Raw genomic sequence first — 27,518 nt, forward strand, 5'->3', positions numbered from 1 at the left:
CTGTTTTTTTTTTTTTTAACTTATTTTACACCTCTAGTGTTGTTTAGGTAATATAAATGGTCTTCGTGTTTTTCTTGTAGGAAACAGCGTAAACACTGAAACTGAAAGCAGGTTCATTTCCCAACTTCCTGGTTCTTCAGATTGGGGGAAGGCACTTAATTAATTTACTCTACTTAGTTAAACATCCTATTTAATGAACTCCCCCTTATCTGTAAACCTCAGACCCAGGCTGCAGCTGAGGGAAATACACCATTTTCTCTGTTAAAGCAATCCCAGTTGCAGACGTTGGATATTACTGAATTGCATGAACGGATCAGACCCTGTGTGGCCAGGGTCGCAAGCTAACATTATTAGTGGTGCCATGTACGTCTCCCAATTTATAGATGGCAAACATATAACAGATTCATTCTTTACATGCTTAATACTCTAAACCAAATCATATGGAATGTTTGGTGGGGACACTGTGGGGTCCCCCCTTGCGGAGCAAACCAAAGTCACACATTTTGTGCGCTTTTCATTGTCAGATAATATAACGGTTCCGTGAAATATCAAAGTTTCAGATGCGGACAAATGTCTCTTTGTTTTTCCCAGGTCCGGTATTGCAATTCGTTGGATGAAGAGGAAAAGCGAGAGCTAAAACTGTTTAGCAACCAAAGAAAAAGAGAGAATTTAGGAAGAGGCAATGTCAGACCTTTCCCAGTAACGATGACTGGTGCCATCTGTGAGCAGGTATATTATATATTTCTCTATAAAGAGCACTTTCTGTTCCATTTTCCATCGCTCCGACATGAGAAATTGAATGTAAATCAAGAGCCGGTTATAGTGCCGGCTATATTGCATTGCCCCATATAAAGTATCCAAGTCCTTAACGGCGCTGTCTAGACACAGCTGTGAACAGCAAGACCTGCTTTGAATGGGATCATTCGTCTCCCTGAAAGTTCAGTACATTGTAAAACGCTTTGTCTTCCTGCTTATTAAAGAGACACTCGCGCTCAAATCCAATTTGGCTATCCAAACAAATGTACTGTATTATATTATACCCGCAGATATATGTCAGGATATCCAAATATTGATCATACCCAAGACATATGAGCTAATATTTACAAGACTCAGCTCTTGGATTAAATATTCCTGCCTAGGAAGGGGAAGCGCATAGCTCAGCTGGATGCAGTTTAAGGAAAATGTTTTTAGTTGGGTTTTTCTTTAAACAATTGATATAGCATTGTAGGTTTTTTTCTTCAGTAGCCGGTGATGTAGTGGGCATAGCTTATTTTATTCAACTCCTAGTGAAGGCTCCAGTAAAGAGCGATGGAAAGAAAATAGGTGCCATGTTTTGTAGATCCTCTACCAGCAAGGAACAGTACTGAGATGCCTTGATCTATTTTCCTAACCTATTGACCTGGGTGGCTGATCATAAGGAAGACATTTTCAGTCTTGCTGCATTTTCCATGCTCCCCTTTTCTGTCCTCCATTCCAATGAAAATTGAAATGGAGGGTTAGGCTGGTCACCTGGGCTTGTATTGACCTCTAGTCCTGACGTTAATTACAATTCTTTCAGTAGGCTGAAAGCAAAGTGAAGAGGAACCACGACGCTTCACATGGTGCTGTTCTGATCATTGGGAGTGGTCAACACAATCATGGCCACCTTAAATTGAGAGATAAAGATTAGACCAATGTTTTGTTTGTTTGTTTAAACTCACCCTTTGTCAGTATTGATGCACTCTTCAACACAATGCTGGGGCACAGCAGTAGGAACTGCAAAACAATACAATCACTAATCTTTATTAAACCCATTAAAAATACAGACCCCTTACATGTTGTATCCAGAAGAGTCAATTTGACCATCGATCTGAGCTTTCAGATGTATCGAGGAGAGCAAATAGACTTTCTCTCAAAATTGTACCCTAGCTGGCACCATGCCACCCTCCAAGTACCCCCAAAGTGGCAGTAGCCCCTGCCATTGGGGGGTTTAGGGAGCCCTCTGTGGATCATAATCAGAATAAAGATACCTAATAGCATGGGTCCCAACACTTTTTTTTTACCCATTAGCAACATGGAGAGTGACACGAGCATGACAAAATTCCCTGGGGTGCCAAATAAGTGCTGTGATTGGCGATTTAGTAGCCCCAATATGGACTGGCAGCCTACAGGAGGCTCTACTTGAAAGAACCCCTATTTTTTATACAACCAAAACTTGCCTCCAAACCTGGAAATTAAAATTAATCACCTGCTTTGAGGCCACTGAGAGCAACATCCAAGTGGCTGTTGAGCAACATGTTGCTCATGAGCCACTGGTTGGGGATCACTGCCCAATAGAATTGCTATATCAGTCACCCTGTTTTAGGGGTATAGAAAAGAGTATATCAGTATATTTGCAAAGAGCACCCCCTCAAGCTGGGCCCCTATTTGTGTTGCTTTCAGTCCCTCTAGTAATGGAGTCATCCCTATTTTTTTTTTAGGAATCTCTGATCCAAAGAACAAAAACAGAAACACGTAAGAGACTTGGCCCATTGGTTGGTTCTCTGCCTGTTACGTAATATTGTCCAACTCTAATCTTCTTGGTCATAAATTCCTGTTACTTTTATCCCTGAAAGAGCTATAATAAGATTTTACATTTGTGGCAATAAATCCCCTTTATATAGAACATTTCATATAGAATTGTGGCTTTGTACTGATTGCTCTGTGTTGCCAGTGCACCATTATTAGAGAAACTAAATCTTCCAGCTTCTGTGCTGCTCATTATAAGGTATCATAGACAGCCTAATCCTGGGGGGGATTAACGTATGAGTTCCATATGTCAGGCAGCTATGCGCTCATTTCTCTTCTGCCCAAAAAGATTACCCTTAGTGACTTCACCTTAGTCTTCCTGCTCTGCACGGAGTTAATTGCAGCCTATGGAATGTGAGATAATACATCATTCTTAGATTCTAAATGGCTTGCCGAATAGAAATATCAATATTTCATTTTTTTAACCCCCAGACTTTCAACACCTTAAAGTATTTGCCTGCTATAATGACAACAATGGTTTACATTTTCATGGTATTGCATGGAAAGACGATGATTAGAAAACATCTTCAGTATTTTGGATTTAGGTTGTTTTTTACCATTTAAAATTTCAGGCCCTTGGCTTCTGATCTCTGCTGTAAAGTAAAGACGAGGGGGTCAAAAATGGTCACTGAGTGCCTCAGAGCCCTGTAGTATAACTAGTACAAGTGCAGGAAAGTCAGTTAAAGGAAAGTGGTTCCATTCGTCTATGAGAAATTACTCGAGTTCCCTTTACCAACGGTTGTTAATGTCTACTCCACCAGTTCCCATGCCAAACCCACTGTAGAGCCTGTTCCCCATGAAATGTCAGTGGGTTGAGCATCTTCCTTACTGTGGGGCAAATTCACTAAGATTCGTAGTTGCGCCAGGCGTAACTTCGCCGCACTTCGCCAGGCGTAGTTTCGCCAGCGCTTCGCAAATTCACTAAAATCCAAAGTTGCACTCAGGGGTATCATAAGGTTGCGAAGTTGCGCTAGCGTTGATTCGCAAAGCGAAGTTACGCTAGCGATGGTTAATTTGCATATGGCGCCAAATTTCAATGGAGGAATATGTAGCAGCACTACAAATGCCTGGGAAACCTTCAAAACATCAAATAAAATTTTTATTTTGCCCTACACATGTGCCCACTGTATAGTTAAGTTGCCATGAGTCAGGAAATGTAGGGGGGAAGGAGGGGAGCCCCAAAAATGTTTTCGATCTTTTTCAGCCTATCACCCATAATATAGAAAAAACGCCAGCGTTTTTTGGGACTTAGAAAAAATTTAAACTTTTTTTGAAGAAATCCCTATCTACTCTATTGCGCTTCGCCTGGTCTGAGGTGGCGAAGGAAGTCTAGCGTAAAAGGTAGCGTTCAGAACAATGCGCACGTAAGTGAATTTGCGTAGTTACGTCCGTTGCGCAAATTCGCCAGGTGTAAGGGTGCGAAGTTACGCTAGTGAAGTTACGCTAGTGAAGTTATGCTAGCGTCCGTTAGTGAATTTGCGACGTAACGAAAATGGCCAACGCTAGCGAATTGACACTAGCGTTAGGCGCTGTGTCTCATGTAAAATGTGCCCTCAATGAAGTGGCTTCCTCTAGCTATGGGTGCTAAAATATTAGGCCCCTGGGACTGCCAGGCACTCAGCATGATTTCCATGGCAAAGTGCTGAAGACCAAAGACTGTGGGGCACTTTACAGCGACTTCAGTGGGAAACGCTGCAGAGTACCTTAAAAACATATTCTTAATGGTGAGGTTTTCAGACAACAGTCATGCCGTTGAGTCGTAGCACTCTGTTAATACCACCAGTTCACTACTAATGGTTCAGGGAAAAGTCAAAGAAATAACAACATCCAAAAGCGAAACACCAATGGCACAGCTGATGCTGTTAAACCAGTTTCAATCAAAATCAAATCAATCAAAAACAACTGGTTTAACAGCATCAGATGTGCCATTAGTGGTTTGTTTGTGGATGCTATTTTTTGGCCATTGGCAGTTTTTGAGGCCATACACCTAGAGGCACTTGATACCAAACCGGTAACACTGGAGGCAGCACTCCATCTCTGTACTAAAGACATAAAAACATGGCATCCCTTATTTAATGTGTTGGTAGGTATCTGTATTTATTGATGTTTCTTTATCCATATACCCTAATTCTGTTGCAATTCTGAATACCTGGCAGAACTATGAATCTGTAGCATGGACTGAAATACAGACAACAACAAATCAAAATAGTGTGAATGGCCTGCTTAGAACAGGGGTCCCCAACCTTTTTACCTGTGAACAACATTCAGATATTAAATGAGTTTAGGAGCAACACAAGCATGAAAAATGTTCCTTAGGTGTGATTTGCCTTTTGGTAGCCTCCATGTGGACTGGCAGCCTACATGAGACTAGCTGGCAGTACATCTGATTTTTATACAGCCAAAACGTGCCTCCAAAGCAGGAATTCAAAAATAATGACCTGCTTTGCGGCCACTAGGAGCACCATTTCTTTGGTGAGGATGTTGCTCACCAGCTGCTGGTTGGGGACCACTGACTTAGAAGGTCCCAAATCAGTTATTGGGGGCTTAGCTTGAAGACCAGTTGGAGTGAGATTTGGATGAAATGCTCGTTTTTGTTATTATTCTAGATATACTTTGGATCTGAAAGGCCAATAAGCATGGTATATGTTGTAAGATATTAATTGCAGTCCTTGATATCCTTGGAACTATAGTAGGGTGCATGATGCCACAGTGTTCATGTATTAGTAACATTTAGTAAGTTTAGAGGGGTCTCAGACCAACTGCAGTCCCCAAATGAGGATGGGGGCTTGACCCTTATACTCTATATAACTACTGCTATAGAATTCAGCAATTATAAGTCCTGCTGGACGGAGGTATTATTGCACCGTATTCATTATAAAAGTCTCCAGCTGATTTTCTAGTCTAGAGGCATTCCAGACAGTGTAAACCCAACCCCAAAACTTCTCTTGCAAATTGAATTGTCATTCACAGAGGTGTTGAGTGCACTGTAATGCCCATACTGTGCAGCTGTAGCTGGATACAGTGCCATCGTTATACATGTGTGCCCAATTACACAGCAAAAAATATGTTATACAGTTCCACATACACTTATCTACTTATTGAAATATGCCCCTTCCTTAACAGCAGCGTCCATTCATTTATCACTTGAGCAGTTTCTTTGACGGGTGAAAGTTTTTTTTAGGAAATGACGAGCACTTACTCTGATTTTTATTATTTTCTGATTTAATCCTTGGAATCAAGAACTTGCTCCTCGGGTTCCCCTTTGTTAAACATGCTTCCCGGGGAGGTTTTTGGACCTAAGGCTTCACAGTTATTTCTGGATATTGAATTCTTTGTGTAAGCACTTTTGGTAATGAGATGCAGCTTCAATTAACTCTGGGTGAAATCCATCTTAAACCCCCTGGATCGCCTTGATGACCTATATAAGAAAATAATGTAAAGAAATACTTTTGCTAGTTAAAGGGACAGTGCCATAATCAACTTGCCTTTTCATTTATAATTACAGAGGACCTGTACAGGCCATGAGCAACATATGGGGTTGTCCCAGTTGAATTGCTTAGTACAGGGGAATACTTATTTTAGACATAGAAACCAAAGAATCGTGCTACCAAGTAACATGTAGAAATATATATTCCACAGCTTGCAATTAACTAGGATATTTGACAGTGTTATATTATTTCAGTACTAGTTGACCATGCAATAAAGAAGACCAGGTTGTTGAATTATCCCCATTCAGACTGGTGCAGAGTCATTGGTCAGTCTGGAACATATGAAGGATCAGACATCCACAAACTGTTGCATTGGATTGTACCATTGGCAGATCCATCTTTATAGACAGAATTACTAATGGTATAAACTTCAACCAGTCTCCAAAGGTTCACCATATAACTTCAAACAGATCTGTGTATCATTGTTACTATATAGTCAGTTTAAAAGTGCCTGGACTGCTTTGAGTCTACAGTAGGATGCTGAGAGTTGTAGGTTGGCAATATCTGGTGGGATCTATGCTTACACTAACTGATTATTTATGTATTTGTGTAACCTTGCCTTTTCTTTCCATGTACAGTGTGGTGGTCAGATCAATGGAGGGGACATGGCTGTCTTTGCATCGAGAGCGGGGCATGGAGTATTCTGGCACCCTCAGTGCTTTGTGTGCATCATCTGCAATGAATTGCTGGTTGACCTAATCTACTTCTACCAGGATGGAAAGATCTACTGCGGCAGGCACCATGCCGAGTGTTTGAAGCCTAGGTGTGCGGCATGTGATGAGGTAGGCCCTGAATATATTGCTCCATAAAAAAGGCTTAAAATAATAATAAAATTCTTGAGCTCCATTGTTTATATGAATGGTTCTAGCCCAAGGTCATCCCAGCGCTTTAGTGTTGAAGGTCTGTAGTTCTGAAGATGTCCCAGTACCTCCCTCTCATTTCTGCTGATTCCCAGTTATCTGTTATGCGTGTTGTTTGAGCTTAGGGACCGACTCACAATAAGTCATCAATAGATTCACATTTCATATTAACACAGACACCAGTGCATTTGGCACCAGAAGGAATGATCAGCCCTGAAACTACAAAGACAAGGGTCATCTCAATTTCTGTTAATATTTGATTATTCTCAACAATCCCTAAGCTTAGAGCACACTGAGCATGTGCAGTGCCGCTGACTCTGTATATGGCCTAACAAGACCCAAGATGGTGAGCTTGTGTTGCATGTTTGAAGACCTTATTACTGTTACAGGGCAAGTATATGTATATGTCAGACACATTTTACTGGTTGGCTCTTGATTAAACTAACCCTAGTGTTTAGGGGTGGCAGTGCTGTAATAAGGGGGTTTAAAATGCAGTTTCCACTGGAGCAAAGGCTTATGGAAATAACTAACATTCTCTGTAAAGGGCTGTGTAATATCAATATTAATAATGCCTCAGCTGAGATAAGCAATATGGCCAGGCCTGGAGTGGTATGTTGGGGGCAGGGAGGTGGTTTTGGGTGCAATTGGTACAATATTCACAAAAATAGACTCTCCCCATTCCAAGAACAATTCTGGTATGGTCTGTTGAAGGAAGCTCCTCTATCCAGTGTGTGTCACTTACAATGCCAATATCCTGTGATACTGTTTGCACTTCAGGATAGGCAAACATAACCCATGCGAGCTCAGCGATCCCCCCAGAGCTTCAGAAGAATAAACAAGCTGAACATGTACCGGGCCATATACATAAATTAACTGCTGAGAGCTGGTGAGGCTCATTTTCCAGCCGGCTTCCTAGGAAAGGATGGGGTTGCCTTCTTCTGCATCAACTTGTAAAAGATATAGAAAGGTTTAAATTGGGTAGACTGTTGTTATTCATCTTAATGCTGCTTATTCAATTCAAATTAGAATTGTAGCTGGCTTTTCAATTAATGATCTGTTAAGTCTAGAGAACGGGGTTCTCAATGGTGTTCCATTGTAGAAAGACCAGATCATCCAATTCTGCATGTGTGGTGCAATCACGTAAATGTTTTCATGTTAGAACACGAGTTGCCAAGAACCCCCTATTGGCTTATATATTAGTGATGTGCGGGCCGGCCCGATATCCGGGGGTGGGGCAGGTTCGGGCCAACCTTGCACCTCCGGTTGGGGGTCCGGGTTGAACTCTTCTTCCTGCTCTTCCCACCCGCCACCTTGCACTGCTGGTCTGCCGGCTTCCTTTTTTTGTAGACGCGCGTTTTATCACCCCACCCCCTTTTTGTGATGTCATCAGTGGGGCGGGTCTATAAACGGAACCCGGAAGTCACGGGCAGGCGTGGGTGGAAGGAGGTAAGCCTAGGGTTAGTAAAACATGACCCGCACATCACTATTGTATAACTGGGTGGACTTGCACAGATTGGGCCGACAGGACACCGGGAAAAGCCCTTGTGGGCCCGTTGACGCACACCCGTTCCCTGGCTGGAAACCCTGGGCACTGCCCCCTGACCTCACCCCTGGCCTCACAAAAATAATAAGGGGAAATGGAGGCTGGCACTAGAGATACAGTATAATGGGGCTGCAGTGCTATATCAGAGTGATTATAAACAATTGAATAAATGCAATATGGCTAACCTTGGCATGCATGTGATACGCTAATTAGAATATTTGAATACAGAAAACCTGTTAAGTATTTATAACAAGCTGAAATTGCATTTTGCATTAGTACCCAACCAACATTTACCATCTGGAAGCAAGCATCCCATTGGTTCCCATGGGCTACTAGCTCTTAGACAAATGATCTGCTTGTTATTGTATTACTGCTTAGGTCAGGGATTCTTAACCTTTAGGTCAGGACCCATTAATGAGTCTTTAGGACCCCGTTAGTACAGTAAAACTTAACCCTAACACCAGGCAACATTCATTCAAATAAGATGTGTAGCACATTCTAAACCAGTTCTTGAATCATAAATAGCGATGCGTGAATCGGTCCTGTTTCGCTTAGCTGAAAAATTCTTGAAACTTCTGAAATATTTGCCAAACAGTGAAAAATTTGCGAAACCCATCAAAGTCAAAAGGCAACAACATTCTTTTTTTTACTCGCACAACTTTTTTGTCTCTGCCACAATTTTGTCTTGGTGATTTTTATGTCTTGCTGAATTTTCGCCGCTCATCGCTAGTCATGAAGCTGATTCCAGGCTTCCCAAGTCTCCAGAGATGAAGGATAGGAATCCTTGCCTCCGGTTGTTACTTGGTACAGTATGCTTGTGTCTGCCTTGCGGTACAGTCAGTGAGCAATAAATCTCATCTGCCCAAAAATCTGGAACTGATATTTCTAGCCAGAAATGAAAAAAAATTCCTTGAATCCCTAAAGCAAATTCTTGTACTTATAGCCCGGTGACCTCTTCACTAACAATCCACCAGACTGTGAGAAAACCCAGAATTCCTAGTCCATGCATATGTTCTGGGAAATATCCGACCTGATATATACGTCCTGTTGAGAAAGTAAGAAAACAGCCTTGGTCTTATCTCACCTTTCTATATAACTAGTCAGCAAGAATCACACCACAAAGTATCCCATGACAGGATAATGTGGGATTAACCAGAGCCTCGGGGAGATGTGCAAATTGAATGTGTGTTTTTATAGTGTAATCTCCAACACTTCAGACAGTCTCTGGTATTTACAGTCTTCGGAATCATTTTACTTTGGAGGGGGAAGAAAAGAGAAGGATAATGGTTTTATGAGCGTAGTAAACATGTAGTCAACAAGCTTTAAGTCGTGAGAGCCGATTCATTAATTCTTCTATGGTTTAGTAACTGAATAAAGCTTTACCTCTCGCACGTATATATATTTTAATCAACTCGTACGGTGTTGAGAGCTAGTAGAATGAATTGGGAAATCTGTGGCCCATGATATATGATCGCTGCAACAAACAGCAGAAATATAGTAACACAGAAAGCTCTGAATTATGGAAAGGCCGTCTCCCATAGACTCCATTTTCATGAAATAATCCAAATTTGTCAAAATGGTTTCATTTTTCTCTGTAATAATAAAACAGTCGCTTGTACTTGTTCCCAACTAAGATATAATTAATCCTTATTGGAAGCAGAACCAGTCTATTGGGGTTATCATCTCCATCCTACAAGTCATTTAAATGTTCCTTTTCCACCATATATAAGTTGGAGTATAAAGGTGAGACTTAAAATTGGAGAGTAAGAATATGAATTGGAGAATGAGGGGGGGACATTGGGGGACAAAATCGTCTCTCAGAAAGAAAAATAATGATGGGTTTTTTATAAACTGATCTCCTGCAGGATAATGTAATCATAGGTGGGCTATGCACATTTTGATAATATTTAGATTAAAATGCTAATATTTACAAATTGGTTCAGCCACTTCCCAGAAACAGATTATGTGCTCTTGCACCACAGTGAAATATGTTTAATATTTTCTCAGTACAGGTATGGAATCCGTTATCCAGAAACCCGTTATCCAGAAAGCTCCGAATTATGGAAAAGCCATCTCCCATAGACTCCATTTTATCCAAATAATCCAAGTTTTTAAAAATTTTAAAAATTATAAAACAGTAGCCTGTACTTGATCCCAACTATATATATATATATATATATATATATATTAAGTAGAAGATCAGCACACTCTGTATTATTTTGGTGAAAACAAGTGTTGATTTATTCACACATCTCATCCAACGTTTCGGTCCCACATGGGGACCTTTCTCAAGGATCCTTGAGAAAGGTCCCCATGTGGGACCGAAACGTCGGATCTTCTGATCTTCTATTCAATATTACTACAAACTTGGTCGTGCACCTCTGGCTTCGTCTTTGACTGAGTGCGGGCACTGTCTGATATATTATATATATATATATATATATATATATATATATATATATATATATATATATATATATATATATATATATATATATATATATATATATTCCTTAATCCTTATTGGAAGCAGAACCAGCCTATTGGGTTTATTTAATGTTGACATGATTTTGAAGTAGACTTAAGGTATAAAGATCAAAATTATGGAAACCCCAGGTCCCAAGTATTCTGGATAACAGGTCCTATAGCTGTACTTAACATGAGAATGCAATGAGAAGCCTCCTATGAGACTTTGACTTGTACCAAAGTAACACTCAACCATCACTGGAAGGGCCCAAACAGTTCTGCCTATTTTGCCAGTTGGGCATAATATCTCATTAGGCATGGGGGGGGCTTGAACTTGAATGGCAATTGGCCAATCAGAACAGGGGCACTGATGTATTTTGGGCTCATCTGCCAGGTCACCTTCCCTAGAGAAAGCTTCATCTTGTCAAGCCAAATGAGGCGGATAGAGCCGCACATGTGCCCCTAGATGGTTCTTTAAAATAAATCCCTGCATTGGACCTTCTGTCTTATAAAGAATGAGGAAATGGTTCAACGGCTTTTGGTCAAATACCAACCGTTTTAAGGAAGTTTTCCATGTTTTAAAACCAACCTTTGTTAGGAATCTTGTTCTGAAGCATTTTTAAGTTTTTTTAAAATACTCACAGGGCTGATCTTTGTTCTACCATGTCTGGATGGCTTGTGGGCAGCCTTTTGTTGCTGTGGGCTCATCTGTTATTTTGCAGTGTGGGTGTGTATTGTTTGCTTGCTAAGTGCAGTCATGTATAATATGCATAGGATACATGAGTTAGCACCCTAATTGGGATTTATCTTTGTTTTCACAGCAGCATTCATTATTTGCATAAATCCTAAACTTGTGAATTTCATTTGTCTCTGATTTCAGTTTTACTAAACCGGATGGGAATACAGGTATGGGACTTGTTATCCAGAATGATCGGGACCTGGGGTTTTCCGGATAACGGATCTTTCCGTAATTTGGATCGTCACACCTTGAGTCTACTAGAAAATCATATAAAGATTAAATAAACCCAATAGGCTGGTTTTGCTTCCAATAAGGATTAATTATATCTTAGTTGGGATCAAGTACAAGCTGCTTTTTTATTATCACAGAGAAAAGGGGAATCGTTTTTAAAAACGTGGATTATTTGATTATAACAGAGTCAGTAGAAGATGGCCTTTACGTAAATTGGAGTTTTCTGGATAACGAGTTTCTGGATAATGGATCTCATACCTGTATATCAAATAGGATTTGGCATGAAATAGATTTAGCAGATTGGGAGAGAGATTGTTGCACCCTCATTACCTAGACTTCTCAGTAAGACAACAAGGAACAACAGGGGTCCAATGAAAATGCCACCCCACCTATGTCTACACTCTTGTATTCTAAAAAGGATATTGTGTGATTTGCTTTTCCAAAGAAATCCTGAGTTAATTTGCCTTTTTTTGTTCTGTTAGATTATTTTTGCAGATGAATGCACTGAAGCTGAAGGAAGACACTGGCACATGAAGCACTTTTGTTGTTTTGAATGTGAAACCGTACTGGGGGGCCAGCGGTATATCATGAAAGAAGGACGCCCCTACTGCTGCAACTGCTTTGAGTCTCTCTATGCCGAATACTGCGACACATGTGCACAGCATATAGGTGAGTGCAATCTCCATGGTCTACTGCTTCTTCCACTGGCTGGCAGTCATTAGGAGCTGTATTATTTTGGAGAGCCCTTGGTCATCCATCATTGTGGCGGATTTACCATTCAGCCACAGGAGCCAACACCTAGTTTATCTATTTTAAATAATAGTTTTTATAGATCCACTGCACTTTGTTATTATTCAGTTATCTTGCAATACTCCATATTTGTGGCAGGGCTCGAATGGGAGAAATGAGTACATAGAAAAATAGTTGGAGAGCTTATATTATAGAGGATTCATCCAGGCTATTGTATTTATACCCTTCTGTCATACTGGAAGGGTTTGTGAGATCCAGTCAATGTGCCCAGCCTTTGCATGATTGTATTTGTTCAATGAGGAGCAAACTGTTCCATGGCTTTGTTGAAACTGTTTGGGACAAATGTGGAACAAGTAAGTAATCAAACTGTATATGACTCTTATCTCATTTTGACTGATAACCATGGAACAACATTCATTAGTCCTGGGGAATGGCACTAATCAGTGTCAGACTGGCCCACCGGGATACCAGGAAAACACCCAGTGGGTCCCTCTTGCTTCCAACCATTTGGCCTATTTCATGGTTATTCCCTATTTCTTTATGGGGAAAAAATGTGTAATAATGGAAGAATTGAGTAAGAAGATATAAAAGACTGGGAGAATAAAAAAGTTGAGTGATGAGAGGAGGAATAATAGTTTGGAAAGTGGGCCCATGGTCTAAGGTTTTCTGGTGGGCCCATGGTCTAAGGTTTTCTGGTGGGCCTGTGGTCTAAGGTTTTCTGGTGGGTCCACGGTCTAAGGTTTTCTGGTGGGTCCACGGTCTAAGGTTTTCTGGTGGGCCTCTGGCATCCCAGTCCGATACTTGCTCCAATAATATGAGGGGCAGCACTGTATGAAGCTCAAAAATAATTCGACCAAGACTGTAAAGTCTTAATTTAGTGACACAAAATCTTCCTAGCAAACCAATCACATAATGTTTGAGTAATCAGTTTGAAATCAGCCTGTCATGTTGAACCTACTTGAGGGCAACAGGGATGAGCAAATTCCTTGCAGTGTATCCAAGATGGAACTTTCTGCTCGCTGGAGCAATTATGCATCTGCTAATGTCTGCTTGACCATGGGAGGCTTGCAGTTACAAGATGTTCATTATACAGATTTGTCATTCCTAAGATGCACACCTGCCCCCTTTTTGGGTACAAAGCAAAGGCTAGGGAGGTTGAGTCTGAAGGATGGCTAGGGTGAGAATTGGAATGTCTTCTTTACTGTTAGAGGCTCCTAGAAGCCCAACTATAAGGTCAACTAGAGTAGGATTTAGGTTATAAACTGATTAACTATCTTATATATTGTTTTAACTATGGCTGCTAGGCAACCCTGTCATCCGCTAAGTGGGAATCTGGCCAAAATCTAGGACTTAAAGGGCGAGCTAAACAAGTCCTTAATTCTTACAAAAAAAGACACACATCCATCAAGTTCAAACTTTTAATTCTATTTGAACCTGCCTAACTGCCAGTTGATCCAGACGAAGGCAAACAAAAAAACAATTGAAGCCTCTCCAATTTGCCTCAGAGGGGGGAAAAAATCCTACCCGACTCCAGAATGGCAATGGGACCAGTCCCTGGATTAATTTGTACTATGAGCTATCTTCCATAATCCTGTTAACCTTTCTGGAATCAGAACATTTTGTTTATTTCTTTACTTTAATTCCAATGGATGTGCAGCCAAACCTAACTTGAACTTATAGTTATCCTACATCTGATCCTGGGTTTAGCTCTCCGGTCCCTTCTCCGCAGAACCGAAATATAAAGGTATAACCCACAAGCTGGGTCTGTAGCTAATAAAAACAATAAAATAGGGATATAAGATCCATTTAGTGTTGCCACCAGCCTGGTATTTTAACAGCCTGGCCGGTAAAAAATGAAGCTTGATCCCAATGTTATTAATTTGCAAAATGCATCAAAATATAAGAAGGCCGGTATTTTTTTCAAGAAAAGGTGGCAACCCTAGATCCATTCTACACACTTTTCAATTCCTTTTTCTCTAATACTGGCTGTTTCACAGTTATCGTGTTGCCAGGAGAAAACATTTGTTGTGCCGAATACATTAACGTTCCAGATAGCTCGGCTCGGGGATTCTATAAATACATAGTGCGACGTGTTGGTTGCTAAGGTAACGATGCATCTTAAACAGATATATAGGCCTGCCACACGGAAGTCCATAATCTTTGGCCTGATTTATTCTTTATTGAATTTTAATAATATTTTTCTTCTTCTCGCCTCCAGCTGTCCTTTCAAAGAGGGTCTGAATGCGTCACCCCCTCCCTATAGACGAATGAAGTGTGTTTAGTGGGGCATTGAACCCTTTATTTTATTATAAGGCTACAGCCCGTAGGCAAGGGATACATACACTGTGGTTAAAAAGCCGCATACCCTTAAATGAGTGCACTATTTATATTAAAGGCATACCTTAAAACCAATTTAAACCAATATGTTGTTATTACATATTTTATTTTTGCACAATTGATTAATGATGATCCGTTTTCCTTAAATGTCATTGATTTTATAAATTTGCTGTTCATTTGTTTCCTAAATGTATTGACCACATTCATTCTGCTTATTTGTAAAGACAATAGAACATGGGGTGGTTAACAGCACAATCAATTTTCTAGTAGTTGGGGGTGGTGTCTGACCATATCCCCCATGCCAGTGGGGGTCCTGCCCCTTAAGCAAACTCCTCCAAAGACTTATTAGTGGTTAAACAGCTTTACAGCATGAAGATCCCCTTTTTTTTACAATAAACTAGTCCAGGGCTGTCCAAATGCTAATGGGGCACCAGCACTGTGTCACTGTATGTAGTACATATTAGACTGAGAGCTTTCCCTGTCTCCTGCTCTGTTCTGCCTTCCCTCCCTGCAGGGCCAGAACTAGGGGCAGGCAGAGTAGGTGCACGCCTAGGGTGCAATCATGGGGGGTACATTTTAAGGGGAATTTCCTTTCTTTCTTTTTTAAACCCTGATTTGCTTGGCCTTTAATAGTTTTTCAACTTTATAAACCCCCTGTTCCAGACAGACTCACTCCCCAACTCCCTTTTGGCAGCTGCTGGTCACAGGTACATATTTGTGGTCAATATCTTGGCTGATACTTGCACAGGTAAACAGATGATATGATGGATATTTGGCTGCTGCTGGCACAAGTACATATATGGAGGCAACAGTGTGTATTCTTTGGCTGATGCTGGCACAGGTACACAGATGTTTAAGGGCAATATGATGGATTTTTGGCTACTGCTGGAACAGATACAAATTGGGGCAATATGATGGATTCTTTTGGTTGCCGCTGGCATAGGTACAGATTGGGGGTAAAAATATGATGGATGTTTTGTCTTATGCTGGCACAGGTACAGATCAGGGCCTGGGGGCAATCTGAGGAATTGACTGCCATTGGTATAGGGACAAATGGAGGCAATATGATAGGTGCTGGCACAGGTACAGGGGGCTATATGACTGGTAAGGTGGGAAATGGTAATGCAGGACTGGGTGGGGGGGCACTGATTGAAGCCCTTGCCTAGGGTGCAAAAATACCTTGGCCCGGCCCTGCCTCCCTGTGTGTGCCATTCTCTGCTTGCCCAGTGCTGCTTGTGTGTGCCATTCTATGCTCGCCCTATGCTACCTGTTAGGGGTTTGTTCTTGGGGTTATTAGCATTTGGAAATTGTTGTTAAGGGCCCCTAAGGTGTTTAATCATGTGTTGGAGGTTGTTGTATTATCCACAGGGAGGATGAGGCATATGGATTTAATGTTTTTAACATGACTTCAATTTTTCACATATGAGTAATGAGGTATTTGCCTGCAGTGAGCACCAACCATTTGGTTTTTTGGTGTGCTACCACCGTTAATGTGGATATGATCTTGTGGTAATATGGGTGTGGTTTACAATGGGTGTGGTTTAAAAGGGGGAGTGGCCAATACAGACTTCCATTATTGTCCCTCCTCCACACAGGCCAGTAAAATTGTGGCCCTAGGTACCACAGAACTTGGACAGCACTGAACTAGTCAATGGTTGTCTCTGGCCTGCACCTATAACAAACTAGGAATATACCATTAGGAAATATGAATCAAATGACACAGAGAAAAATAAAGGGCAATTGACCAGAGCACGCCGCCATTCTTCGCGGTTTTTTCAGTGTTACATGATCGTTGGGACTAAAAACCCTCTGGAGGACAATATACTGAACAGCTGAGTGTAATTCTCAGATCATTTAGCGTAACAGAGAAACCTAGAAGTCAACGGCACAAATGAAAGCAGTTGGTCCATGTTGTCTGCCCATTAAGTGCTTAGTTTTAATTTGGTTTTAAGCCTTCATAATTGCTTTGTATATATCCTACGTGTGTTTGAGTTCCTTCCTCTCGCTAGTCCCCACCACATCTGCAGGAAGCCTATTCCATGTGTTTATCAACCTTTCTGGAAAGAAGTGTTTCCTTATGTTTTCTTTTAGTTTCTCCACCTCTAATTACATGTCGGATACCATGTTTCTAACCTTGTCCGCCATAGGAAGATGCTCTATTAATTACAGTGATATATTTGAATACCTTTATCCTATCTCCCCTTTCTCTTAAAGAGAGGTACAGATCAACCTCCCGATAAACTCTCCGTGCATTGTGTATATGCACCATGTAGGGTTTAAGGGGTCCATTTACTAAAGCGCAGTAAAATTATGCACACAAAATATACACAAAATAACCGCCAAAGAAGTTATCGTCCCTTTACTAAACTGCGTTTATATAAACTTGCAAATTTTCTAGCGCAGGAATATGTGATTGCCAATTATTGCATTTGCTGAAAATAACCCTATGTATACTGTATACTGTGTATACTGTATATGCCCGGTTTCCTAACCAGCGAAATGTGTGAAAGACAAAATTAATGGAGAGAGTAGTCAGCACATCGATTCTCGATACTCTTTGGGGATGGTGCACGTTCTGCAATGGCCACTTCCCATTGGCAAACTGTGTAATGCGAAATTGAACAGCACCATCAACTCTTGAAGTATTTAAAAAGCCTTTATTTATGCTTTTGTGGGCATCACCCACAAAAGCATAATTAAAGGCTTTTATAAATACTCCAAGAGTTGATGGTGCTGTTCAATTTCGCAAAGACAAAATTAATGGCAGAATATTGGCAAAAATCTGTATAATAAAAGTCCTTTTTAAACTAAAAATCCAATTTTTATTTTTTATTAAAGCATTTAAAAGCTGGTGTAAGCTCATTTAAAAATCTCAGCTGTCAATCAAATATTGTCTGTCCCCAGGGCTGGATTTACATAGTGGGCACCCCTAGGCCTGCTGCCATTTGTCGCCCCTGTCCCCTCCCCTTTATTCATGCAAATTTTCATCATCTGGACTGGAGCTATGGGGATTGGTGCACGGGAAATTTTAAAAATGATTGTATCTCCTGCCCATGCCCAGTGTTTTTGAACCAATGTGGGTGTGGTTAGGCAGCATGCCGCCCCCTAAAATCCTGCCACCCTAGGCCCGGGCCTAGATGGCCTTTCCACAAATCCGGGCCTGTCTGTCCCTCCTCTATGCCTTAGGGATATAGGCGGGGCAGACAATTACTTTCACTTTCCATTCAGCACTTCCTAGATATCACTGCTCTCCCCACATTCCCCCAGTTCTCTTCACCATTTAATTGTGTAGCCAGGACATGGGGATGGACATCAGGTCCCCCATTCTGGTGCAGAAACAAGATTCTGAGATGATACACGACTTGTCTTAATAACAGTGTCCACAAAATGTCTCCTGCCTGCTTGTTATAATTATGAGTTCCCAGACTGATGGAAACAATATTCAAATAATTTATATAGTGTAATTAAAGTTCATTTTGCTTGACTAACTTGATAAAATAGTATTATGAATAATTTTTTGGGGGTCCCTTTAATATAAGCTTCATCTCACTGAATTAAGACACTTTCTAAAAACATTAAATTAAAAATGCTGTACCATTTAAGAAATAATCCAGTTACTCTTCAGTATCTCATCCACAATGCTCTCGTCATGCTGAGGTCTGGGTCAGATTTTGATTGACAGGTAGGTCTTATACATCTTTTAGGGGGGCTGCCTTTCTTAGCAGAATAACTCAAATAACCAACTCCAGCACAAACAAAATGTAACAAAATAACAGACTCTGGCAAACACCCTGCACGCAAAGAAACAGGATTTCCATCAGAGCCGGTTATTTTTAAAGAATAAAAACCTGAGTTAAGGGTGCAACCCCCCCCTAAAGCATGTATTTACAAGCAAATTTCTGCATATTAGGGGTTAATTTATCTACTCTGAGCAAATTTGCCCATGGGCAGTTACCCATAGCAACCAATCAGTGATTTGCTTTTTAAAGCCAGCTGCAAGTAGAACAATGAATGCAACAATCTGATAGGTCATTGCCTCCTATTCTCCAGCTAGAGTCTCTGGTAACACTTCCTAATATATATTCCCAGCTATAGAGAAGAAAAAACTGAAGGGCACAGACTTGAGCACTGAATGAAAGTCTCTTCTCTGGCCCTGGGGGGATTTGGACGATGTATTTTTTAACCTAAGCCATATGTCAGCTCTGCATTATAGAGATAAATAAGGGTTTTTGTGCAGAATGAACCAAACCTCCATTTCTGGCAATGCATACATAAACACACTTGCTTTGAAGCAGATAATAGGAGAGGACCAGAGACTCTGCAATCTTATCTCTGTCTTAAATGTATTTTGTTCTACAGTTGCAGTTTCTCTCAAACACTGAAATCCCGAAGTGCTGGGTCCCTTGTGACTGGTGGGAAATTGCCGATCCCCTGACTTATCTGGGCCAGAATCTTGTACAAAGTATCAGGATTACTTTGTAAATAGACAAACAACAACATCGCCTGCAGATGTTTCAGCCCAGGGAAGTTCTTATCTAGCACAGCCTTAATGGACAGGGGTGGGGGGAATGTAATAAGCCGGCCACCCGCAGTCAGTGAGAGTTTGGATGTTCAGTCATTGTAGGCTGGTGACATGCGTGAAGATTCGGGGGAGACTAGTCGCCTAGCAACAAATCTTCTCTTCTTCGAGTGACTAATCTCCCCGAAATGCCTTCTCACCGGCAAGAATAAGAATCACCGGCGGGATGGCATACATTTCCATGGTTGTTCTGCCTGAAGTTGCCTCACAAAGAAACTTCAAGCGACTTCAGAAATCCAAAGCGATTTGTATTCTTGCCGGCAAGAAGGCATTTCGGGGAGATTAGTCACCCGAAGAAGAGAAGATTTGTTGCTGGATGACTAATCTCCCCTGAATCTTCATGGGTGCCAGACATTTTTGACCTGCTGGTGTGGGATGCCTGCTTGTATTTTGAATTCCATCCAATTAAAATCAACTGCTCAGAGTAAGAGATGTCACCCAACTTCCAACACATATCCCTGCTATAGTCACCCAACTCCCAACATGTATCCCTGCTGTATTCACCCAACTTCCAACACATAACTCTGCTTAGTCAACCAACTGCCAACACAGAATCCTGCTCTAGTCACCCAACTGCCAACACATAACTCTGCTCTAGTCACCCAACTGCCAACACAGAATCCTGCTCTAGTCACCCAGCTGCCAACACATAACTCTGCTATAGTCACCCAACTGCCAACACGTAATCCTGCTCTAGTCACCCAACTACCAACACGTAATCCTACTCTAATCACCCAACTGCCAACACATAACTCTGCTCTAGTCATCCAACTGCCAACACTTAATCCTACTCTAGTCACCCAACTGCCAACACGTAACTCTGCTATAGTCACCCAACTGCCAACACGTAATCCTGCTCTAGTCAGCCAACTGCCAACACGTAATCCTGCTCTAGTCACCCAACTGCCAACACGTAATCCTACTCTAATCACCCAACTGCCAACACATAACTCTGCTCTAGTCATCCAACTGCCAACACGTAATCCTACTCTAGTCACCCAGCTGCCAACACATAACTCAGCTATAGTCACCCAACTGCCAACACGTAATCCTGCTCTAGTCAGCCAACTGCCAACACGTAATCCTGCTCTAGTCACCCAACTGCCAACACGTAATCCTACTCTAATCACCCAACTGCCAACACATAACTCTGCTCTAGTCATCCAACTGCCAACACGTAATCCTGCTCTAGTCACCCAACTGTCAACTCGTAATCCTGCTCTAGTCACCCAACTGCCAACACGTAATCCTACTCTAATCACCCAACTGCCAACACATAACTCTGCTCTAGTCATCCAACTGCCAACACTTAATCCTACTCTAGTCACCCAACTGCCAACACGTAATCCTGCTCTAGTCACCCAACTGCCAACACGTAATCCTGCTCTAGTCACCTAGCTGCCAACATGTAACCCTGCTCTGGTCACCCAACTGCCAGCACATAACCCTGCTCTAGTCACCCAACTGCCAACACGTTACCCTGCTCTAGTCACCCAACTTCCAACATGTAACCCTGCTCTAGTCACCCAACTGCCAACACGTAATACTGCTCTAGTCACCCAACTGCCAACTCGTAATCCCGCTCTAGTTACCCAACTGCCAACACGTAATCCTACTATAATCACCCAACTGCCAACACATAACTCTGCTCTAGTCACCCAACTGCCAACACATAATCCTGCTCTAGTCACCCAACTGCCAACACTTAATCCTACTCTAGTCACCCAACTACCAACACGTAATCCTGCTCTAGTCACCCAACTGCCAACACGTAATCCTGCTCTAGTCACCTAGCTGCCAACATGTAACCCTGCTCTGGTCACCCAACTGCCAGCACATAACCCTGCTCTAGTCACCCAACTGCCAACATGTAACCCTGCTCTAGTCACCCAACTTCCAACAATTAATCCTGCTCTAGTCGCCCAGCTGCCAACATGTAACCCTGCTCTACTGCTGTTCTTGGGTGTTGCTGTTGCATAGGGTTTTCTAAAAAAGAAGAAAATATTCCCCCAATTATACTGAAATGCTACAGTTATCTTGCCAACTGCTGCTTAGCTGGTGATGCACCTCAATTTTCTAGGGGTGCTGATATTTGAACTGCACTTGCTTTACAATCACTTATAAAATTGAATGCATTATCCTTCTGTTGTACAGTGCTGCAGAATATGTTGGTATAAAACTGGCCAGTCACAGCCCATGTAACAACACACGCCCCTGCCCAGTACCTGGCTAACTGAATGCTGGCAGGCCCCGGGGCTGAGTCTTCTCTCTTTCAATCAGCTTCTTCTTCTCTTTTCAATCCCTTCTTCTTGTGATCCTGAGACCCGCTCTACTAGGCGGCAGCTGGGGAATAGAGAACCAGCACATTGGAAATATGAAGCATCTCAAATGGCAACCGGACAGCTTCCCTGAAGGCAGGGGGCATTAGTCTGAATTTTTTTTTAATTACTCCTTTGGGAGGAGATGGCATTTTTGCAGCCATATTTTTACAGCAATTATCATGTCGCAAACACAGAGGTTGGCCCTTACTATAACGGTGCCTTGTCACAGCCCAGAGAGGCACTTCTACTGCCTAATAACATTGAATATTATTAATATTATTGCTAATAATACTTAGAAATTACTTTTCACTGCTTTTCTGTGATGAAAAAATCTTTTTCCGGCAAAATGAACTCAGATCCTAGTGTTTGGATGAAACGATTATAAGGAAGGACTGGGATTACCAAGAGTCATTTGTTTATCAGACCTCGAACAGAAAATCATTCAGAATCGAAAATAAATAGAAACTTCCTTAATTGAACTGACGGTGGAATCGAGGGATGAAGGTTTTGCACAGATACACGGCACCACCGGGCCATACACAGTATCACTGGGCCACCCACCCACTGGCTTCTCTATACTGGTTAGTTCACTTCTCTAAACTCCCTTTGATCTGCTTCTTCCCCTGATAAACAATAATTTCTCACATTTCTTGATGTCACCTCTGGTCGCTCCCCGGTGTGGTCTGTTGTTGACTTTTCCTTTGAAAAAACACATTTCCATCTGTGGTTTTTGGACGTATCTCTTACATCCTGTCCCTGGTTTAGTTTATAAGCGAGAAACAGTGTCAGGCCTCATTTTTTTCCTATAAAGCATATGGCAGCCAGCCCTCGCCGTCCATCCAACGTGTTTTGCTTTTATGTCCTTAGTATTTCCTATAGGTTATTTGGCTCAGTTTGTGAGGCTCTTAACTCAAATGAAGGAACAGTGCAAGATTCTGTTGAAATGAGTAATATACACTTTCCGACAGTCTGATGTATAACATACTACAGAGGTAAATTTATATATACATATAGATACTGCACACACACACAAAGTGTCTATACTTGAAAGTAAAAAATCGAATTATCCTATATATTGCATCCACATACCTCCCAACTCACCCTTTTTTGTGGGACAGTCCTAATTTTTACAGCTCAGCCAGCAGTCCCGGGTTTCTCTTTGATCTCCTGCACTGACGCCAGAAAAACAAACAACGTTTCTGAAGATGCTTTTTGAAAGAGAGCCCAGAACACTCAGCAGCTGCACGTGGATACATTTGTAACAATTTACGTTCAGCAAAGAAACAATTGTAACTATTTAATAAAAACAAATATCTTGGGGAAACTGAGACTCACAGCTGAGTCCTCTGTCAAAAGAAACAGCACATTTCTTTCCTTCTATTGTGTACTCATGGGCTTCTGTATCAGACTTCCTGTTTTCAGCTTAAACCTCCAGGGCTTGGGCTTGAGCATGCTCAGTTTGCTCCTCTTCCCCCTCCCTCCCTTCCTTCTCCGCTGTAATCTGAGCTCAGAGCTATGAATGAGCAGGGAGAGACTCAGGCAGGAAGTGATGTCACACCAAGCTAATATGGCAGCTGCTATCCTAAACAAACAGAGAGCTTCTAGAGCTTTTTACTCAGGTATGGTTAAACATTCTACAGAATAAATATAACATTCTAGCTTGCACTATTGCAGCTAATCTATTGGCAATAAAATGCCTCCGTAGCTTTTCTTCTCCTTTAATGGTGGTGGCACACGAGGCCACTGGGGGGGAGATTAGTTGCCCAGCAAAAAAATTAACTCTTCTTCGGGCGACTAATCTCCCCTATATGCCTTCCCGTTGGCTAGAATATAAATCACCGGCGGGATGGCACTCGGATCACGTTTTTCGAAGTCGCAGAAGTTTTCTCATCAGTTAACTTTGGAAAATGAATTGTTCCGGAGTGCCACGTCTGCCACCACCTTAAGAGTAATTTCACCTTCATTAGCAAAACTGTTAACACATAAAAAATTACCCCAAATTTTGCAGAAATGTCTTCAAACTTTCATAACCTGCCAAATTATGTAAAATGGACATGGCAAATAGTGAGCGTGGTCACAAAATTTCACCACACTACACATGGCTGATGTTTCTGTCCCTCTTTACATTTCACAGGCTGGAAGGTATGCATCCAGAGGATTTTTATTAGTACATCTTTTTACAGTATCTGTGCTCTGACGTTTTGGTCCCCCTAGGAACCTTTTTCAAAGATCTTTGAATCCCTTTCATCTTATTAATAACCTTTATTATAGCGCAGAGGGTGAAAGCATAGTTTATAGGAGACATATTGTGTGAAAAGCAAGTATGTACCAGCACATTATACTCTTAACTATAGGCAGAATGTCCTTAAAAAAAGTCATGTTTTGGGTTGATTTGTTGAAAATTTTTGTAAAAACCATGCTAGTCCTGCCCATCCGTTGCTGCCTCCTTTCCTAGGCCATGCAGTGAATCGGTGGCACTGAGCACACTGCACTTTAGGATAGAACCAATCAGCAGCTAGCCGAACCTGAAACCTGCCTTTTGCCTGTGTGACTGCAGAGATGTGATTGGCTGCCCCCTCCTACTGTGCTTCTGGCTGGAAACATTAGGACACGCCCACCCATCATTTGAACTTGGATAAGAACCATATAAAGGGCCCTTTTTAAAGATAAATTAAATTTTTAGCCCACGGTAAAACCAGCACCGTATGTTATTGGTTATTGCCTACAAGATTAGGAAAGGTCTTCAGTTATGATGCTGTATGTCTCCTTTAACAGTGACCAGGAATATATATAAGACGGCTTTAAGTTCACTATACAGTGCGAACAGAACAGTCATTCTTGCTTTAATAGACAAACCGATTGCCTTGTGTGAAATCAGTTTATATCTATTTATATTGGGGTTGCTGGCCACGGTTACTTTTAAGCTCCAAAAGGGGGCGCTCTTAATACAAATGATCCCACTGGCTTCAGGCATGATTGGACGTTATATTTAAGTTACGGAATCCTTAAGGGCAGAGACAGACGAGAAGATTTGGGGAGATTAGTCGCCCAGCGACAAATCACCTCTTTTTTGGGCGACTAATCTCCCCAAGCTGCCTCCCCGCCGGCTAGAATCTAAATCGCAGGCGTGATGGCACTCGGAGCGCTTTGTTTTCCAAAGTCGCCCGAAGCATTCCGAGTGCCATCCCGCTAGGGATTTAGATTCTAGCCAGCGGGGAGGCAGTTCGGGGAGATTAGTCGTCTGAAGAAGAGGCGATTTGTCGCTGTGCGAATAAATCTCCCCTGAATCTTCTTGTCTGTCTCTGCCCTTAAATAACAGACTGTATATTGGGGGAATCCACAAATTTGGTATATTTATGCCTGAGCCTTCACATCCTGCAGCCAATAAATAGGAAATTCGAATTGTTTTTTCTGTCCTGTGCGTCGGAGAGGATACCCCAAACTTCTGTTTGCGTTTAGCACAGATAGGAGCGTTTTAACCAAGGCTTGAGGCTTATCATGCAGTCAGGCTTATGTATTGGAACACTTGGCATCTTTTCTGAGGGACTTCTAAAAAGGAGGAAAAAAAAAATGCCACTTCAGCGATTACTGTCCATATCCCTGAATCCAGCACTTTCTTACAAACAAAAAAAGAAAAACACTCTGTAATTCCTGTTCTGTTGCCAAGGAAAATAGCAGAGGGGATTTAATGAATTTTCGATGTACAGCTGAGCCTGAGATAAGAGACCGGCCTGGCTGCCTTTCATTAATGTGCAAATGGGCCTGTAGAACTTCCAGGGATGAGTGGGCAAATTATCTCCCAATGGGGAGGCCCATTCTCTGGGTATGAACTGAGGTTCGGACTGAATATTGCTGCTGGGATTAGTCATACGTGATGCGTGGAGTTTTAGAGACAGCATTGTGGAGCAGGCTGTATAAATGCGCCCATTGTGCATGATAAAAGACAACGTTATGTTTCGTTCTAAAAACCCAAAGGAAAACGTTATATTTGTCAGTGTGAACACAACCTGTGTGCTGCGGAAGGGGGGGTCCCAGTTATACCCTTTCCCCCACTCTTTCTGCCATACTTGATGACCCTGCCAACTGTATCATCTATGTCCTTTGTAAGCTCCTCTATGGGGCAGATTCCCTAAAGGGCGACTAACGCTAGCGAAAATTCGCCAGCATGATGTCATTTCGGAATTTCGCCAATTTCCTAACGGGCGCAGGCGTCATTTTGCTAGCAAAGGAGATAGACACTAGCGTTGCTTCGCACTCTAACTCCAGGTGAATTTTCGCTCTGGCGAACAGACGTAACTCCGCAAATTCACTAAAATGTGGATTTTAGTGAACGTTACCTCATTCATCCAGACTTGACTTCGCCAGCTCAGACCAGACGAAGTGCAATGGAGTGCATAGGACTTCCTCAATTTTTAGTGCCAAAAAAAATTTTTTGTCCCAAAAAACGCTGGCGTCTTTTCCTTTTTTCTGAGTGATAGCCTTGAAAGATCTGTAAAAAATTTTGGGGTAATTGGGTTCCCCCATACATTTTCTAACATATGGAACACAAACTATACACTGGGCTCATAAAAACTCTATATTTATTAAGGTTCCCTGGACTTGTATAATGTAATGTATTTGCCGCAACACATACATCCATTCAACTTTATCATTTTCCGCCGTATGCAAATTAGGCAACGCTAGCGCATCTTCTCTTTGATTGCCGAAGTAACACTAGCAAAAATTCGCCAGCGGTCAGCGCCAAATTTACGCCTAGAAAAGTGTTGCGATGGCTGCGAAGCTGTCGCTGGTGAATATTCACAAATATGTGTTTGTGAATGGGCTTCTCATCGCCATGCAGCAATCAGAATGATTGACATTTTTTTTGGGGAGGAGGCTGGCAAGTAGGAGACGGGGAACAACAATGTCAAAAAGTTTCTTTGGATTCAGAATGGTAATGGCACTATGTGGCTACAAATACAGTCCCGTCGGCCTGAAACCAGCTAGCCTTTTTATGCTGGAGATGACATTATTCCATATTTTCTGAAATTGTATTTAGCACATTGTATATTTGCAAATTGTTTTGTGTATCTGCCGAGTTAACAATACTAATGAGAACCCCCTTTTCCAGGTGTGCTTGGGGGTGACTAAATATAAAACAGTTCGATACCTAATAGTTGTAGACACCTCCATGAATGTTTAAACATATCTGGCCAGACGGTTATTCCCAGGGCAGGAGCCTTTCAAGTCAGCACTCACCTCATGCAGCAGATACAGCCTTTGTTCTGCACCAATACAAACAGCAGGGTTTACTGAGCAGCCAGCTCCATTGTGACCTCAGTCTAATTTTCATCTTGATTATGTTGCTGTTTGATAAAGTCTGTTGTTCTTTTATGTCCGCAAACGAGACATAGTCACTGAATGCCATGTTGTTCCTGATGTAGCAAGCCTCCGGTCTCAGTAAAGTTAATGTCACAGAGATTAAATAACATGAATTGTCTGTGATTGCTTCCCATTATAATCAGAGGGAATCAGAGTGAGTACTGCATAAGGACATGATTATTCCCTAAAACTGCTCCCAGAAGCATTTTTTATTGTACCTGTTTGACTTGTGATACCCATTGATTATAATGAGGATACAATGAGATGCTTAAATGTTTGTTTTCAGAATAGAAAAA

At 41.8% G+C, this 27,518-nt stretch overlaps 1 protein-coding gene across 3 annotated transcripts in view; it reads left to right on the plus strand.

The window, feature by feature from the left end:
- Positions 1–27,518, plus strand: part of prickle2.S (prickle planar cell polarity protein 2 S homeolog) — a 251,230-nt gene that overhangs the window by 198,722 nt on the left and 24,990 nt on the right. For all 3 annotated transcript variants that reach the window (XM_018261496.2, XM_041561791.1, XM_018261497.2), the window contains 3 exons: positions 592–729; positions 6,614–6,817; positions 12,357–12,543. In XM_018261496.2, the coding sequence (XP_018116985.1) occupies positions 592–729; positions 6,614–6,817; positions 12,357–12,543 (529 nt within the window). The remainder of the gene's footprint in view (positions 1–591; positions 730–6,613; positions 6,818–12,356; positions 12,544–27,518) is intronic.

The sequence above is a fragment of the Xenopus laevis genome, chromosome 4S (genome assembly GCF_017654675.1).
Source record: "Xenopus laevis strain J_2021 chromosome 4S, Xenopus_laevis_v10.1, whole genome shotgun sequence".
NCBI lineage: Eukaryota > Metazoa > Chordata > Amphibia > Anura > Pipidae > Xenopus > Xenopus laevis.